General features: G+C 43.3%; 1 protein-coding gene across 1 annotated transcript; it reads right to left on the bottom strand.

Moving 5' to 3' along the window:
* Positions 1-2,959: 2,959 nt before the first annotated feature.
* Positions 2,960-8,709, bottom strand: SLC46A2 (solute carrier family 46 member 2). Its single transcript, XM_010219799.2, has 4 exons — positions 7,632-8,709; positions 6,064-6,147; positions 4,181-4,337; positions 2,960-3,103 (listed from the first exon to the last, which is right to left on the bottom strand). The coding sequence occupies exons 1-4, from the start codon at positions 8,692-8,694 to the stop codon at positions 3,046-3,048; spliced, it is 1,362 nt and encodes a 453-aa protein (XP_010218101.2). The 5' UTR covers positions 8,695-8,709; the 3' UTR covers positions 2,960-3,045.
* Between the last annotated feature and the right edge of the window lie 8,442 nt (positions 8,710-17,151).

Below are 17,151 nucleotides of genomic sequence, written 5' to 3'. Positions count from 1 at the left end.
CTCAGAGAATGCCTAATTCACTGCTGTCTCCGGTTACTTGCATGCTGTTTCTGGATTATTTCTTACTGAAGTGGCACCAGCACAATAAAGCAAGCACTGAGATCCTGTTTTCATGCTCAGTTATGAACTGTTGTTCATACATATCATCAGGTTCTGACTGTTGCAATAAACTTAGAGATTAAAACATTGCTATAGGTTTTTCAGGTATCTATTGAAAAATGGTGTTGGGTATAGCCTTTAAGGGCATTAACTCTTCAAACATAAGTTGCATCAAAAATAAACTACAGATTCTTCAATGCGGTCTGTTTTGACTTCTTTTTTTGTCACAGTGACACTTCTTCTAGCGATAAAGCAGTGGAACAAGTGGCAGAAAGGAACAAAAGCAAAGCGTAAGTGGCAGTGAAGGGGCTGCGGAGCTAGGGTGAGAGAGTCTTGGAGGGGTTGCTCTCCCCAGCCCTTTCCTGATGTATTATATTGCCTCAGGGGTCAGTCCTGTAGACATTAACATAGAGAAAAAACAATCCCAGCCCCACAAGGACTGCGTGTGTTTTGATAAGATCCATGCTTTTGTTGAAACTTATTCCTCTCAAGAAATTGTGCATGATTAATTTTGCAAGCATTAAAAATCTAAGATTCAGGTGCTTATGATCACTCTGTGCAAAATGTGATAGGTAGAAATTAACTAGTTCAGCCTCCTTAAATTTTAAGGGTAGAACAGTCTTTCTCTTGGTATTTAACATTTTACTGCAATAACCAGTTAATAGGAGAAATGAGGCTTCTTTTGAAGATGGGGAACTTGCTTGTACTTGCAAAATACTTTGGGGAGTAAAACTGAGGGCTGCAGGAATGAATTATTTGACCTTGAGGAATATGAAGATTGCATTTTAAACTTTTTGGGCTCTTCTGCTTAACAAATTTTAAGGAATCCAATGGATGTGATTAATGCTATACTTGGCACTATGGAGTACTGCCAGTGTATCTGTTGCATATAAGTACTCTGTAACGAACAGGATGAGTTTCAAGCTTGCTTGACTAAAGCATGCTACTTTTCCGAAGAGTAATACTCTTTGCAGAAAGACATATATTACCTTTGTGTAAGTGACTTGCCAAGGGCTAGATGCTGCCCAAACCTACTCCGAAGGCCTTGGTGCTCTGCACTTCGATGATGAACCGTTGTGTTAACTCTGCCACTGGTGTACATATCTACGCCTCCAGACCCCATTGGAGCCAGGGCTACTTCCCCACCAGCCAGAGGGACAGATGTTTTTCTTACGATAGCGATCAACCGCGGATTTTGGTCTTTAGCATACGGAAACAGCACAGCACCACCTTATTTCTTTTCCTTCCTCTATAGCTACGTACATCTGCTCCTTCTTAAGGTTGAGAGCGCTATGCCATGTGCATGAAGGCAGGCTTGCTTCCATTTATGTTCCAATATCAGTACTGGAGACTGAAACGTTGCTTGCTCATTGTGCAAAATGTGTACTACTTTCGACCTGTGTAAAGACCTGCTCACTGGAACATGTTTACTTCACATACTCACACCATTAAAAAACAAAACAAAAGCTGTGAAAAGACTTGTCTTTTGTGAACTAGCAACTAAATGATGTAAAAATGAGAACGAGGCTTTTGTTTCACACACTCAACCAAATCTACCAACTATACTCTTGTTCAGACTCACAGGTTATAAAATGTTGTCTTGATTTCTGGTGCTGGCATGCTTCTATTCCCTTTCATATATCTCTGTATAAATATACTTTGTGCATTGTTTACTGTGGAACTAGTATTGATGGAGAAAAACATTTTGAGGTAAAATTGTTTGTAATGCTCTATTAGCGTGTACATTTTTTTTAAAATGCACCGTTTCTTTACCTCGATTAATTTAAAGGAATGGACCAATAAATGTATTAAAAGATGACTTCTTTACCTAGAATAAATGTTTCTTTTCTTGCAGTCTTCACCTTTGAAGTTACGATGTGTGCACTAGCTTTGCTGGCAGCTCACAGTCCTACTGCAAATGTGCTTCTCTTAAAAGCCTGTTGCTCTGCAGACTCAGCTAAGTCTTATCTGTTTGTTGCTGTAGAATAATTCGTGCAGCTTGAAAGAGGAGCGTGAAGGTGGAGGTCGGAGTGCAGTAGGATCCATAGAGGGGTAATGGGCATGACAGCAAACCCCTGTGAGCCACGCTGAAGGGATAGATCTGGCCAGATGACTGCACGCTGGCATCAGGGTCCTTGTGCCTCCTACAGAAACTATGGTCGTGTGCCTCGCTTACCAATTCTTAAGTTGTTACAAAAGTCGTATGCCCTGGTGCCATGAGTATCAGCTCTTAAATCATGGATGGCCTTCTGTAAGGTCTGCTCTGTAAGGTCTAGTCATTTTAATGACGATCTCCCAGAAATCAGGAAAAGAAACATCTGGTCAGTAGTGTTTTATTGCAGAGATTGTAAAACAGTGGGGTTTGTTTTTGTTTTTAATGGTCTCTCTGTGTGTCAGTGCTCTTCCTTGCAGCATTGCCGGGCCAGGCTGGCACTCGCGCGCCGGCTCCGTGCCCCGTCGGAGCGCGGGATGTTGCGGAGCGCCGCTCACGGGCATCGTGCTGCGTGGGGGCCCCTGCGCTGAGCGCCCCTGCTCAGCGCTGCCTTCAGGACACGCAAGAAGGGAACTGATGGAAAACTAGGCCTGGTGCTCCTCTTCCCTCTGCCGTGCTGAACAGCATGGCTAAAACTTCCCTTTTTTTTTTTTTTTTTTTTTACCTTCTTGTCTGCGTGCACTATTAAGTTCATATTGCTAAACAGCCTAGAGTGAAACTAAAATGTTCTAAATTAGACACTGGGCATGCAATAATGTCCCTGCAGTGCCATCTCACAGAGTAGCAAGGGGAGCTCCTCAGTCCTGACTCAGTTCGGCGGCGAAGACCTTGTGAATTGCTATGGAATAGAAATATTGATTTTTTTTTTCCACTTTCAAATCTGTAGGGACTATTGGCTGCAAAACCTCCCCCTTGGTCAGCTTAGAGAAAAGATGTTTTAGCTGCTGCTGCTGTCAGTCTGTCAGAATTTGAAGGGAACCAGTGGTGGAACGTTGTTTGAAGGCCACAATGCTGTAAAGAATGATAAAGATGCACGTTATAAGAGAAAAGCTAGCAAGCTACTTTCCAAAGTTTCCTTTTTCCTCATGTCTTTCCTTTTTGTGTTAGTTTAAACATTGCTGAGTTGTCTGGAGCTGGCTGAGTGCTCGTGGGCTTCCTTGGGAGAATCTGCCAGCTTCTCTATAAGGTGCTGCGTTTTCAAGCAGTGAAAGGGACACCATTTGTCTTCTTTCAGATTCGAGGCATTGGTGACTCTGTTTTGAGCATGTAACAACACTCAGCCTCTACTTGCAGACCACATTAAAAGCGACTGTGAAACTGCAGATTTGTGCAGTTTCAATATTCTTCACCCTGGCAGAATACTGTCATTTCAGGGCGTCCCATGAGCTGGAGGGATCTGGGGGGGATCTGGGGGCTCAGTGACATGGGAGAGATGGAGAAGAGCCCTCATAAAGACTGCAGAGGAGTCGGTAGTCGTGTCCTGGAAATACTCTTTCAGTGTTCTCCCCTGAAATTAAGCTGAACTATTTTGTGCTTAAAACTTGCACTTGAGATTACAGATCTCAGTCATTCTTTAGTTGTTGAGTTGAGAAATTTTGCTGGACATCAGAAAAGTGACTTATTTCCACAGCTGTGTGGTAATTGTTTCCCTTTGAAAGAAACACCATAGGGAGATTGAAATTCCTCTTTTTTCACACTGAATAAATAACCTGTAATGTATTTAAAAATATTTTTTGCTTTATAAAGGATTATTCCCTCTCTCTACTTAATACTGTTTCAGTAATACCAAGCACTGCTTTTGCATGAAGCCTTTGTCCCATGGGATTATTAGCTCTTAAGCTCAGCTAAATATTCCTCCTACAGTAATTCATGTCACGTTAAATAAAAAGATTAAACATTGTCTAAACCACTTGCAAGTTTCATTTTTAGAACCTTCTTGATATTTGTGGACCTAGTTCTGCAGAATTTTTGTTGTTACAAAACAAAAACGTTTTTCTTTCTCCATTCTTCATTGCATATTTTAGACCCAGAATGAGGCAGAATGAAGAAAAGTTACTGTTTTTTGGAAAGAACCTTTCTATTTCTTACCTTAGAGGGAGGAGACTTAGGCAGCCAAATAGGAAAGACAGAATGAAACAGAACCCGCTGTACCAGTTCAGGGTGCTTTGGTAGATCTTGTTGTAGAAGGTAGATGTCGCTACTCCCGTGATGACTAAGGACAACTGCAGCAGGACAAATACCTTACCTGTGAAACAAGAAAACAGCATCTCACTGAGGAGAAAAAAAGTGCTGTGTTGCGTCTTTGCAGACTCCACACAAACGCCCACTGCGTGGCGGTGATTGCTTAACAAGCACCAGACAGTGTGATCTTGTATCTGCTGTTGTTCTGGACCGGAATTAAATGCCTTCTTTTTTTCCTTTTTTTTCCATAAGGGGTAGGACAAAAGAGCTATTTAGAGAATCGGCTGTTTAAACAGTTACTAATCCGCATTGCTCAATCTGAGAGTTGAGGTAGCTGCTGGAGAAAGCAGCAATAGATTGGGTAATAAAAGCACTCATTTCCATAGGATATAAAAAGGCAGACCTGCGTTAGCATCTTTTGATAATCAGACAGATTATGGTCAGGGTCTGCTTCTGCTGCAGGACAAAAAGCCAATTCCCTGGATTGCGTTACTTGTGCCAGCAAGGTGGGCTTGTTACAGATGACCTTAAGGAGCACAAGTGATAGGAGTGAACGGCTCCTACATGACTGTTCCTGTATTATCCAGCAATACACGGATAAGGAAATCAGAGGCTGTACAGAAGCACTGCGGGTTGATTTCTGCATCTCTTTGGGCTTGTGAGATACTCAGATATGACATAACATGAAATAACTCTCCACTGATAAAATAATTGCCTAGGTGAATACCTGGACATGGGCTGAACCTAAAACCTCTATGCTATAAACAAATGCCATCTACATGAGCTTGCACTTCCTGATTAAAGAAGGGGAAAAAAACAGCATGTTCTAGTTTGAACTGGGTTTTCTCTTAACCCAGTAATACGGATGTATGTTAGAGGTCTTTGGCCTATGCACTGGAGGCTGTCAGGTCTCTGGACCTGTGTGTTTGCACCATGGTGGGGCTGCACAGGCCTGAACTGCTGTGACCCAGCTGGGTTGTGCTCCTGGCTTTAAGAAGAAGAAGAACATGGATCTGGGAGTAAAATGTCTGGTTACTGAAGGGACCGAATGAATTTTGTGAGTACTGAGATCATACGGCAGAAAGCAAAAGGAGAGCAAGGAGGCTTTGGGGTCATATTCCGAGAAGGCACAAGCTGCTACGTCTGAGTCAAGGTCTTTAGAGTAAAAATGGTAGCTTCCAACATGATGTTTTAAAATGCATGTATGAATATTCTCTAAAATATTTTTAATAGAAAAAATTAAATATTTCTCCTCCTGCTAGCCAAAAAGTGACAATTTTCATGCAAAAGTTTTATCACATTTTAGTAGGAACAAACTACCAATAAACATTCTGAGGAGACAGAAAGTGTAACTAAAAAAAAAAAAAAAAAAAGATGAAGGAAGTTCATCCTTCCAAAAGCTGAAAGTAAAAGAAGACAAACATAAATGGTGTGACTGTCATGTTGCTGTTGTTGCAACATCTTACTTCTCTTGGTTTTCCCTGGAGCACTGTGCTTTTGAGCAGTACCTGAGATTTTCTTTTCCCTGCCTTTGAGCAGCACACTGATGGTAATCTAAAGCACGTGCTGAAAATTTTGTGGGTATCTGATGAAGTAACCAGGGAGAAGTTCCTACGTGACAATCCAGTTCTGCAGGTCTTTCTGCTCCTCCCTTCCCTTCTATGGTACAAACTGCTCCATTTTTATCATGCAATATGTAATTGACAGCAAAAACTTACTTTTGTCTTTGTATTCTAGCTTGAATGAAGGGGCTTGGGATATTTGATTGATAATATAACCAAAATACTCACCGTAAGATGACCCTTCAACATGCTTGGATAACATGGACCTGATGGTTGGTAAGGGGATGAGGGCAAAAAGCATCACTGCCCGTGCTGTAATGCAACAAATATTTGGTTATTATCAATACCTGCTTCCTGTCCCATGATAAAAGTGTCCCTTTTAAAGACTACCTGCCTGAGCCTGCAAGGAGCCTTTGCTTTGTCTTTCTTGCCCTTGGTCTACCACAAAGTAGTACAAACCTGTCCATAGGTCCTTGCTTCCTACTAGGAACTGTGGATACATGACCTATTGCTCTGACTGGCAGTTACTTTCCCTAGATCTGGAGTTTCTTGGTCTCTGCCTGACCTGAAATCCCAACCAAGCTGGAATATAGCACTGTTCTCTGTGATAGGTGAGATAGAAGATATCTACCTTATAAGCAGATAGAAGATCCTGTGCTGCAGGACAGTGTGACTGTATTAGTTTGGTAACATGGTGTGTCTGGCCTGGGCTGGAGTAATTTAAACTCTCTTTAGTGCAGAAATTCTAAGGGAACTGGAACTGGCTTCCTGTCAGCAAAGATTCAGACCATGCCCAGTGTGCTGGGGTGTTCCTACAGCAATAAAGGAACAAGCATCTTGTAAACTGTGTGGCAGTATGCATTGATTATGTTAATTTTAAACATACATTTGCATTATGTTATTTTTGCTTTTTTCTTTTTTTTTCCCCCGGCCTTGTTTTCATGTGGGTAAACAAAATCTCAAAAATTTCACTTTCTTGTCTGCTTTTAGTACACTGAATGTGTTATCTACATCTTTTCTTTTAAAAATAACTGAATTTGATTTTCAGTTTCTCATTCCCTCTATGGATGCACAGGAAAATCTCTTCAGGTCATTTCTTGGGTCTTTTCCTCACTTTCAGAAACAAGACCTTGAAGCCATGTGATGTACTCTTTCTGTTTGTCAAACATGAATTATCCAGCAGTATTGTCTCACTAGTAGTGGTAGACGACAGGAGTTGTCCCGCATGCCATAAGCATTGTTTCCCTGCACAGGTTTGGATTATGGCCAAGTAACAAATTATAAGTTAACTAGCCTCTAAATTAAGCATTAACAAAAGTGGATGCCTCTTTGAGATATCATAGGGCACGGAGTGTAATGATCTAAAGCCAAACATTGGGAAAGGCAATGATAAAACTCTTGACTATGAAGTCTTACAGATTTTGGTGACTCAGAGTAGCTATGTCCTGGGTGAGTGGAGGTTATTGAGGGCAGGTTTGGCAGTTGGGTTTTGTCAGCTGCTGAAAGAAGGGGTGGTTGTGCTGCTCAGTTAAGATGAGTAGGAAGAAGAGAAAAGAGCAGAGAAACCAGAGAAAGCTGATTATCATGCTGAACACTATTTTGACCTTGGTGTTTGGCCTCAGGTCTAACTTACTTTCATCATGAAAGCCTCTTGTGAACTATTCTTGTGAGCCTCAACTAAGCTCCCTGCCCTGGATTTCTCAGTAAAAGAGAGCAAAGACCCTTCTTGTAGTACAGAAATATCCCAGCTCCTTTCTCAGACTGTGCTCGCTCGCACACACCACAGTTCAGCTCACCGATGTAGAACAAGAAGGTCCACTGCACGAAGGCCATGATGAGGATGCCAGTGCTGAAGGATGCCATTCCAATCATGATCATTGTAGTATCCCTAAAATACTTGGAGAACACAAATACTCCTAGGAAGCTGGTGATGAAGATAACATACCCTGCAGCATTGCCATAGCCAATCTCCACAGGACTCCAGCTTAAAGGCTCCTTGAGCAAGAAGAGTGGGAGCACATTCATAGCACCAGCTACTGCAAGGTCGTAGAGAATTGCCCCAGCAAAGAGCATGACAATGGTAAGTTTTGAGGGTGATGCTGGTGCAAGATTGATGCTCTCAGAAGAGGAGGAATTCTGTGAGGCTCCTGCGCTGTCTGGTACCTGGTCACCACCATCCCCTGTGCCCTTTGCTTTGGCTGGGCAGGAAGCTGCTGTCTTGGGGACTTTCAGAACAAAAATGCTGTAGAGGAGACAGAAAGCATAGCAGGCAATGCTGCAGCCTACCAGCACTGTGCCCTCTCGATAGTGGTTGCTGAAGCCCACAAAGAGGTACCCCGATGCCATGCTTCCCAGGAAGCCTGCCAGACCGTACACCAGCTCGATGATGATAAGCCGCAGAGACCTCTTGCTCACGGAGGAGCCCAGGGATCCCAGAGCCATGACACCTGCCCAGAGTGTGGTGAAACCGCCTGTCAGCCCATTGAAAGCAGCAGCCCCGTACATCACCTCAACTGGCCAGTTCAGCAGGATCAGGAGGAGCAGGAGAGATCTGGAGACCAAGTAGCCAAAAAGAGGGATGCAGATGGGTATCTTCCGATGCACATTGTCCCCCAACTTAGACAAACCGTAGGCTGACACCAGTGGGCTCAGGCCCAGGACTAAGTTGTAGATGATATAGAAATTAGAGACAGCTTTCTGCTGAGCATCTTGCAGTGTGTGAGAAGGGGAGGTCAGGTTGGTCTGGTTGTAGTAGTTCTTCACCACCATTAGTAGCCCTGTGTCGTAGAAGGCGCTGGCCAGCTGGGAGCCTGCAACAACTGGCTCAATCCACGTCCTCATTGCTGCTAGCCCCAGCATAGCAGCTGGTGGCTGGCTCTTCTTCAGAAGAGGGGAGGGTTGTTCTCAGGAAGATGTGCTGCAGGAAAGCACCTTTGAGAAGTTCTGCTCTGGAGACGTACGCAAAGTCAAGTAGCAGAGGCAAATCAAAAAAGAAGAAAAAAAGGAAGAAAGTAAAAAAGAAAACATCTGTCAGATAGCACAGAACCAGAGAACGGTGCAAGAGAAAACCTGACTAAGAGGGTGTTTGCACAGCACTTTGCTACGTCTGTGCACACACTCACATCCCCACGCTGCTCTGATGTCTGGCTCATGCGAGAGAGGCTTTTGTACAGATGGAGAACGCCCTGCACTTGCTCTCCACTCTTGCTGATCTTCCTGGTAGGGTTTCAAAAGAGGTCATATGACCTAGGGGAATTTCTGTCTCCCAGTTTAGGAAGTGAAAATGCCCTAATCATATAATTGCTGCAATTAACTTTATTTTTTTTTTCCTTTTGGCAACCCTCATGTGTAAAAGTCTCAGGAAAACAAGGCTGACTCGTAGATGTGGGGGTGGACAAAGGCTGTTTATTTTTCAACTAGTTCATGAATCCTCCCTGCCTCTAACCCTTTTTTTCTTTCTTCCACGTCATGGTGCTGCTGGCTCTTTTGATCTTACCTAGTCCTTTCTATGCTATTGCTACATCTCATCCCTCCTGTCATTGCTCTTTCAATAACGCAACCAGGAAATTGCACCAAAAAGAAATGAGAAAAAAAAATAGTCTATTTTTAGCAACCTTTCTCCCACAGCTGCCCCTCCAAGTGCTTTCGTCTCTGAACTTTCCAATCTGGGAGTTTCCAAGAAGGGGAGAAAAGCCTTAGTTTATAAACCGCAGTTGGCTTCTGCCATGAATAAGCAGTGAATGGAGTAGGAAGCCAGGGTGAGTAAGCGGCCGCTCTATGGAACCTGCATGTCCACCACATCTCCGCAGGGTGATAGCAGCAGGCAGGAGGCACACAGCCATGTGCTGCCCGGGCATCCTCAGGTGTTTGCATGTGCCGCACATGCTCAGCCTCTTACGTTCCCCAGGCTGATGAGGGCTGGTGAAAGGGCTGATGCTCCTGCAAACTCCTGGCATGAGGGGAACGGAGCTGCTCCTCTCCATCAAGGTGTCTGATGGTCCAGAAAGGCCGAGGGCATCATTTGCTGGAGACCTTTTCCTGCCCTCCCTGTACTTCTGCCTAAGCTCAGCAGAGCCTCTGTGCTTATCTGGAAACATGCCCAAAGGAGAAGATACCTTTATTCAACATACTAAGTTTATAAGCAGCGTAACTGCAAAATAGAACCTAGTAAACTGCAAACCACTTTGCAGAAAGAGTTGCATGTCATGGTGGAGGCAGAAAACTCTGTTATGAATCTCTGAATATGTGATTTACTTGGTTTGAACATGAGGACATGAAAATAATACTAACTTGGTGTTAGCCTGCACTGTGTTCATGGTCTTAATCCTGTGTTTTTTGACTGTAGGAGGTCCTGACGTAGCTGTTGGTGTTGCATGTCTTTGAAGCACTGGAGCCTGGCCCCTGATATAGACAGTATTATGCAGGATGTTGTTCTGAGAAACACTGAACCTGTCAGGTGCCTGCCTGCTGTTGTCCCATCCTGTGTTCAGAGCAAATCCAGCCACAAGCAGTAACAGGGGTTTTTCTTTTTCCCAGGTCTACATCATCATTTGACCGCTTCCCACAGCATTCTATGTCTAGAAGGGGCAATGGTGATGTTTCCTTGATGATTTGGGAGATTAACAGTTTTACTATAGCTTCTGAGAATCCCAGACCCTGTTTTTTCACCCTGCCTCTTGGCCGTTTTTTTTCTGCAGAGCTTCAGAGTGAGGATGCAGCAGCCTTAGAAAATGTTTTCCAGTTGATGGGGTACTGACCACTTCTAATCTTATCCCTTTTTCTCACCTAGGCATGAATTTATACTTGCCTGCTGCCAGGCTTAGAATTCGTAAAATATATTTAAGGACATGGCAAATGGAAAGGAGTCACTGTGTTGAAACTGGTCTTTCCCCTGCTGCTGGACACAGAACTTGCTTATTGCAAATGACTGTGAATGACCTAGTACAAACATGGTACATAGTACATATGTATGAATGTAGGACCTAGTAGCCTCTCATAAAGCTCTGTATTGCTCTAGCTGGATCTGCCTCAACTGGTGACCAGAAATACCCTCCTGAGAAACAAGTGGTGCTTTTGGATCTGTTACTTCCAAAGGTCTTAAAAATGTCCAGGTCAGTTTCAAACGTAGATGCAGAGTCTAAGAGGGACAAGTGAAGCAAATCTCTGCAAATGGTCCCCACTATATGACAGAATCAGCTGCAGGGAGGCTGTTCCCCTTACTCAAAGACACCAGAAACTCTCTCAGCAGGGTTTGGAGTCAGCAGACTCTCGGATCCAAGGAAGTTACACACATTCTCAGCTGCAGGAAATACTTAGAAGATATCTGGCAGCTTGAAAAATGCTAACTGAAATGGTAATGATCTCACTCTCTTCTGGTTTAATGAATCATAACAGGCAGAGTAACATAATCTGCTGTAGGAAGATTAATGATGATTGCTTTAAAATACAAATTAATAATTAATTTAGAAGAACAGTGCAGAAACCTCCATCTGTTGTACTTTATATTGATTCAGGTGACATTTATTCAATGCTTGTGTGTTCGTGATTCAAGAATTTCTTTTTTTTTTCTCTCCTATCTCAATTGTGCATTTTTTTTTTGTTTTACATTTCAGTTTGGGAAAAAATTCCAGGAAATCGCATAGAAAGGAGTAGGAAATTATCTGCTAGAATGATTTGTTGCTGGATAATTTCAGTTATGCCAGAGCTTTTAGTTTTGTGCTGGGCCAAAGACTATTAGCCAACTATAAAATCTAATTTGGGTTATTCCAACCGGTTGGATTTTTTTTTTCCTTTGGATTTTCTGAAAGAGGTGTTTGGTTTGTTTAGTCTTTCTTTAGAATTAGGCCAAAGCTATTACTCCGCAATCTGGAATATTTCCACAGGGTGGAAATTCCAGAAAGCCTTACTAAAAAACCCAAAGCATCACCCTGTGAACAATTTAAGCAATAAAAGCAACTAGAAGATTTGCCACATTTTATTTTGTCCAGTGAATTTGGTCTCTTCTACCCACCATTAGAGAGAATGAGAAATGTCTTTTTCCCTTTGAGCTTTGATTTGGGACTTTAGTTATCTTGGAGTGCAAAGGTGTGTTATAGGCACAGAGCTGGAGGGACTGCAAATCTGCTCAACTGTTGCAGATGATAGGTTGCTTTTCCCTTCACCCTTTCTTGTATGTACAGGTTGTTTGGCTTATTCAACTGACACTCTTGAGATATAGGTGATTCTGTGCTGGGGTCAAAGCTATCAAGGCTACATAGCTCGTTGACTGTGCTAAATGCCACTAATGAGCTCATGAATTATTTATATATTTTCAGGATACTCTGAGTGCTCATTCATGTTAAAGGTAGTTTTTAGAAATAATTCACCTGGAAGGAAATAAATTAATGTAAGTAATTGCAAAGCAAGTGCTCAAGTAAAGGCTCTAGAATATTTTCCACTGCAAAATAATTTACATGAATACCATATTGATTCAGTGTCAAGAAGACTTCAAAATTGCTCTTCTCTAAAATCAGCTTTTTCCCCAGAACCCAGTTCTCATTGTACTAATATTTATAGAGACATTTGCATACACTTTAAATACAGTTACACAGCATAAACACAATGGAGCCTTAAGAGCAGTGGCTCTTGACATTTAATAATCACCCACCTACAGAATATAGCAATAGCACAATGGCATAACCAGCTGGAAAAGGAAAACACTCTTTTAGGGCATCCCACCACAGACCCTCCTATATGCAGTCCTGCTAGAGGCAAGGTCAGCTCCGTGTTGCATCAGCTCTTGGATATTTATCCAGCTGATCAGTCTGGGCAGTCAAATAATAGGTGTTTAATGTCTCCTTTTGGAGACATTATGCATTCCTATGCAGTATTGCTTTTTTATTTTTTATTTTTTTGGTAACCTCGCCATTTATGACAATTATACTGCCTTTATTCCTGAACAACGTTGTCATAGGGATCTCAATGTACTGGGGCAGCTAGGCTTGGCAAGCACCAGCATTTTGGAGCTCTTTTTGACAACCTTCCATCTGGAAAGGTCAGATTTTGGCACCCCGGAGCTCTAGTCTGACACAAACTCTTAAGCCCTTCTCATTCCCCATGCCCAAGCCTGTCCATGGATTCAGGATTTACAGTCTGAGGTGGTCTCCTGCTCGAAACGCGCTTCATCGACAAAGCTGTAAATCAGCCTTGTGACCCCTCTGCACCTTCCCAAAAGTGTCACGAGAGCCTCAGAGGGCTTCCTGAGCATCAGCAGCTCCAATATTTGCACAAAGGGGTGCCCAGCACCAGTACATGGGGGTGGCACTGCCAGCAGGCCAGAAAGCTGGAGAAATTCCTGCCTGGAAGCAGATGCACTCTGGACACAGGCTGGTGGCATTTGGCAGGGGCGGTGAGTCTTCTCACCTTGTCTCCCATCGCTTGGCTCCACATGCTGATATACCTAGTGTCCTTGGCACTTGCTGAGCATTTTGGCACAGGTTGCAAATTCATGGTGTCAAGGCGGTGAAGCACTGGACACCAGCTGGGAACAGGATCTGAGTGAGGAGAGGCATTATAGTATCCGAGGCAAGCTGACTGAAAACAGCAGTGAGAAGAAACAGCTATTTTTGCAATGGCTTGTTTTCCTTAGGAAAATATTTCTTCATAATAAATGATCACCGGTTGTGTGGCCAAGCGATGCCCCTTCTGCCTATGGTTTGGAAGCCTGATTTCTCATCTGACTGGTGTTTAAAAGAAACAGTTATACCTCTCAACAAAAATAGGCCAATTCCCACTTCGTCCCCATTGCTCACTAGAGATCAGAGCCTGTTTGGTTTCTACGGGACCCCAGAAAAAGCTGGTCATTGAGATCTCAGTACTGCAGCTAAATATTGCCACATCTAAACGGGGGAATTTGGGCACGGCACTCCTTACAAAGTGCAGTCAGGTCTCTCTGAGTATCCCTGAACTCTGCAGGTACTGCTGCTAGTCACAGAGATGGGGAACACAGGAGGAGAAGCTGGAGGCTGCCCTGTAATCTGGGTACATGAGGAAGAAGTGGTTTCTGCCAGCCACTGCCTCCTCACAGGGGTTATGATAGCCTGGTCTAAGGGAGTCCTCATGTTATCTTTTGGATCTGCAATGATCAATTACAGCTAATTCCTGGATGCCCCTGCAATGTTGACACAAAAAAAAACCAACATCCGAATATGAATGGCTGCCTTCCTTTGGAAACTCACTGTGCCAGATGCCCATGGACATTTGGCACAGTAGTTCAACTCTAGGAAGTCCAATGTTGCCATGGAAAAATACCAGGCCACTTGTGTCCCTTGAGATGTTTGAGACATTGAGACACCTGCACCAGCCTCCTCCAGCTTCTGGCATTCAGGACGCAGAGCACTACCAGATCTGTTGAGATCATATATAGGCACATATGTTCTCCTTCACTTTCCATGGGAGTAGAGCAAGCCCATACCACAGACACTGCAACCAGAATATCATCCCCTCATGCTTCAAGACCCCACCAATAGCACCAAGCAATTCATCTTTGCCAGTATCAACTACTCTGGCTGTGTCCCTGCTCAGAGCACTGTTCTCTGCTGCTCATGGCACAGGGTAGCACTGATGTCAATGGGTAGCAACATGTCGCCCTATTTCTACAACATATCATGGACAAGCTGGTAGATGTAGATCTTGGTCTTCAAGACAGGGTCAGAGATGTCCTACCTAACTGAGCATCTGGAGTTTGTTTTTGTGTCTCTTCACCTGCTCCCATTGCTGAAGTCATGCTCAGCTCTCCACTTAGACCTAAGCTGACGGTGGAGATGGAGGCAGGAACAGATCCTGGATTCCCAGAGATAGCGTATACTTCACCCAGGCTTGTCAGTGCTTCTTTTGGGTGAACTTTGTCTGGGGAAAAATCTCACTCTGGGGAAGTGTCTCTGGGGAAAAATTCTCATGCATGTGTGAGAAAAACTAAGTTCAATAAGCAAAAGATCTAGAGAAAGGATTTGTTACATGGTGCTACCTGCTGTGCTGCGCTGACATGCTGTGCAGTGTGGAGGGATGCCACAGCACCAGAGGTGAGTGGTGTCCCTGCACCATGGGCAGTGGAGAGATTCACCAATCTTCTCCCTGCAGTACAGCAGAGCCACCCATAGCTTTGAGAGCATTATGGAAGAGCAACGGAGAAGCTGGAGACAGCAGAACTTCTCCCAGAACAAGTGCTGAAGAAATCTGTGTTCTTCTGCTTTTACATTCAGAGGTCTTGTTTTCTTTTGTTTTTCTGGTAATTCAGAATTCTCTTTTTATCTCTTTGGATTCTCTTGTAGGCTTCTCCCTCTACTGGAAAAACAGAATGCTGCATCCTCAACATATGCTTTTGCTGAGTTTACTTTTTTTCTTTAGCGCAAGGAATTTAGGTGATTAATAGTGCTGACAGTTAGCTGTATCTCTTCACATTAATCCTCCGCATGGAAGCAGGAAAAAAACTTCTTGTATCCAATGTCTGCTTAATCAGCTGGACTGCAGAACAAATCCTGCTCTAATTCTTCTATAAGACCCAGACATTCCTTGTGCTAAATATTTTTGGGAGCACATCATGCTTTTCGTTAATATTAATCTCCCTTTGAAAACTTTGGCAGTGCATTTCAGTTTGGTATGGAAGAGTTGTAAAGTTCGACAGTATGCAGGCAGTGACAGGCTTGAGGAATGAGATGAAACAAACTGCCCTAGAACTGTAGCTTAAGCAATTCAACATTGAATAAAGCAGAAGTAGAAAGTTGGTATAAAATGAAATAACCATAGCAGAAAAAATAATCTGGGCTTTTACACATTATTAAGCTTACTGAGTTCACTAATGACTTTTTTAATATTAAAGTCCAGTTCAAAAACAAAAGCATTTTTGTTATATGCTTTATATAATTGTACTTCTTGTAGGTCTACAAATGTTTGTGACATGATTAATGGATTCTGAAAAACCCACAAACACAGTTAAAGGATAAGATGAAGGATAAAGGATAAAGGATAAAGGATGAAGTAAAGGTATTGAGAATGAGAAAAGCTCTATAAAAATAATTAGATGAGCAAATTTGGCTCAGGATTCATGAGATTACAGAGGAACTAAATGTTAAATGTAGACTGTAGGAATGTAAGAATGCTCTACACTGAGAGTAGTAAAAAATTTTACTCGGACAGAATAATAGAGGAAAAAGGAATAATGAGCTTTGAGCGAGGACGGGGGCTGGGTGAAGGGGGAAAAGAAGCGCAAAGGAAAGAGGAGCACTAGTTTTTAAGCTGCTAACATCTCTTCTGGAGCTCCCCTGGAGAGCTGGCGGTGGGAAATACCGTGCTCTTGGTGGAGACCCTTGCAGCTGCAGCTGCGCTACCGCTGCCCTGGCACCTTCGGGCTCATCCTGCTTCTGGACAACACTCCCCAGGCATCTCAGTGTGGCAGCTGTACCATCTAAAACACCATCCCTAGGGATCTCTGCTGTCCTGAGTGGGTAGGGAGCTGCCCCATGCTGGCCATCCTCTTGGCACAGCCCTTGGGCACCCGCTGTCTCTTCTCTCCTAGCACAGGACCAGAACATCTTCTGAGGGCCTTTGGCAGGTACCTCAGCCCTAGGTAGATACAATCAAACGGCACAAAAGTCTCTTGGAGAGGCTACAGCAGGCAAGCAAGACAGCAGAAAGGAAAGAGGCAGCCCCTGGTGAATCCACCCGATTTTCCAGGGTAACAGATAGAGATAAACCAGGACACCACAAATGTGCAAAGGGGTACTTCCTTGGACTTGGGTACCTCTGCTGCATGCTCCTGTAGCCCTGCATGCTCTTTAATTTCCTTTTGTTTAAGCAGGGAAAGGAAGATAGAAGATTACTTATTTAAAATTTGGTCCTTCTTGAGACAACCTATCCTAGGAAGCTGTTTTAAAATAATTCTTACGTTAGTGCTACCTGTGTTTTCTTCAATTCTACATTTCTAAGGAAGGTAAAAGTCATCATCAGGACAAAAATGATATCCACTTTTAGTTGCCAGAGCAGGAAGATCTTAACTTATTCCTCAAAGTCTGTATCTATTTACCCTACTGGACTAGGTACTGAAAACAGAAGTTGGCAAGAAAAACTAACTGTGGTTTTAGTCACTTGGGTGTTTAAATTTTCCAGACTCTTTTCTGCAAAACATCCTGTCAAACATATGTACTTCATTTGTTTAGGAAAGTGCACACACAGCAGCCCCCAGACTACAGATGCTGAAGTACACTGGTGACATTTATGAGCTTAACTGCTCTCTTTTTTTTTTTTTTTTTTCCATGCAGTGGTTCTTTCAGTGGGGCCTAT

The sequence above is a fragment of the Tinamus guttatus genome, unplaced genomic scaffold, assembly GCF_059628265.1.
Source record: "Tinamus guttatus ecotype Peru unplaced genomic scaffold, ASM5962826v1 Tinamus_guttatus_pri_ptg000569l, whole genome shotgun sequence".
NCBI classification, from domain to species: Eukaryota; Metazoa; Chordata; class Aves; order Tinamiformes; family Tinamidae; genus Tinamus; species Tinamus guttatus.
This window is presented reverse-complemented; position numbering and strand designations above follow the sequence as displayed.

Bases quoted from the DNA above. Each gene is read 5' to 3' on its own strand.
- SLC46A2 (XM_010219799.2), bottom strand. From the start codon at position 8,694: ATGCTGGGGCTAGCAGCAATGAGGACGTGGATTGAGCCAGTTGTTGCA. The intron at 6,148-7,631 runs GTGAGCTGAACT...GTTGCATTACAG, and splicing joins GACCTTCTTGTTCTACATCG to CACGGGCAGTGATGCTTTTT. The intron at 3,104-4,180 runs GTAAGAAATAGA...CATTCTTTACAG, and splicing joins CTAAGTCTCCTCCCTCTAAG to CATTGTGGCCTTCAAACAAC.